We start from the raw sequence: 1173 nt of genomic DNA on the forward strand, positions 1-1173 counted from the left end.
AGAGCCATGGCCATCTGCTTTGCTGCCTCCCCCTTAAGGACCATGGACCCTTTCCATCTGACTTACACCTGAAACCTTCCATGCTTGAGGCCTCCCCCATTAGAGTGGGAGCCCCTTGAGAGCAAGGACTGCCTGACTTTTCTCTTTGCATCCTCAGCATTTAGCACGGGGCTTTGAATGCAATAAGTACTTAATAAATGCTTCTTCCATTCATTCGTTCCTGCCCCATATCCAATCATTGCAGTGCTGCCCATCTTTCAAGACCCAGCTCCAATGCTCCTGCTGTCATAAAGCCTGTTCTTATTCTCCTTGTCCCCCTCCTCCTCCTCCCAGGCCAGGAATGAGTTCTCTCTCCTCCAGCCACTCAGAGTACTTTGTTTCTTTTTTTTTTAATATTTTATGACTATTTAAATGAAGTTCAATTTAGTTTTCATCCACATTGACTGTCTGTAAGCTTTTGAAAGTGGTGACAAGCACATAAGTAACCAACGTATACAGCTTGTTTGGTGAATCTTCATCCTCATTGTGTTTCCTGGACAAATGCACTTGGATATGATATGGGTTGTTCCTTATTCCTTTGGCCCAAACAGCTTTGTTGAGTCTCATGTCAATGCGCACATCTGGAGTTGCCATTTGTTTCATGGCAAATTTGCAGATTTCCTTTAGAGCCCGAGGAGCTCGCTTTTTGAAGCCTACTCCATGAATCCTCTCGTGAATGTTGACGGTATACTGTCTGGTCACCACCTCATTGATAGTGGAATGTCCCTTCTTCTTCTCTCCACCCTTCTTTGTGCGAGCCATACTGCCTGGGACCAGGTCGGGCAGTACTTTGGTTCTTACTGGTTATTGGGTAGTTCTCATATCTCCACAGCTAGACCAGAAGCTGGATGCATGCTTCATTGCTCAGTGGATCCCTGATCTCCTCAATGTGGGCACTCTGTCCAGTGCTCAGTTCACAGCCCCTTCTTGTCTTTTCTATCCCATGTGTCTCTGGTCCATGTCCTCCCATGATCCTGTGTATGTAGAAAGTCCACGCAATACACTGGGAGCCTTGCTCTACATTATTCTCTTGTAGTATGTGGCTTCATTGTTCATTGGACATAGACTTCACATTTAGAGTGCTGTTTTATATGTTATCTAAAAGCTGTGATTCTTTTGTACCATCTGCCTCCT

The 1173-nt window shown here is 45.3% G+C and overlaps 1 protein-coding gene across 1 annotated transcript; it reads right to left on the reverse strand.

The window, feature by feature from the left end:
• Positions 1–423: 423 nt before the first annotated feature.
• Positions 424–846, reverse strand: LOC138143892 (large ribosomal subunit protein eL31-like). Its single transcript, XM_069065175.1, has one exon. The coding sequence runs from the start codon at positions 799–801 to the stop codon at positions 424–426; it is 378 nt and encodes a 125-aa protein (XP_068921276.1). The 5' UTR covers positions 802–846.
• Positions 847–1173: the final 327 nt, after the last annotated feature.

This window comes from Petaurus breviceps, unplaced genomic scaffold (assembly GCF_028583685.1).
Source record: "Petaurus breviceps papuanus isolate PSGF00001 unplaced genomic scaffold, PetGlider_PUasm1.0 90681, whole genome shotgun sequence".
NCBI lineage: Eukaryota > Metazoa > Chordata > Mammalia > Diprotodontia > Petauridae > Petaurus > Petaurus breviceps.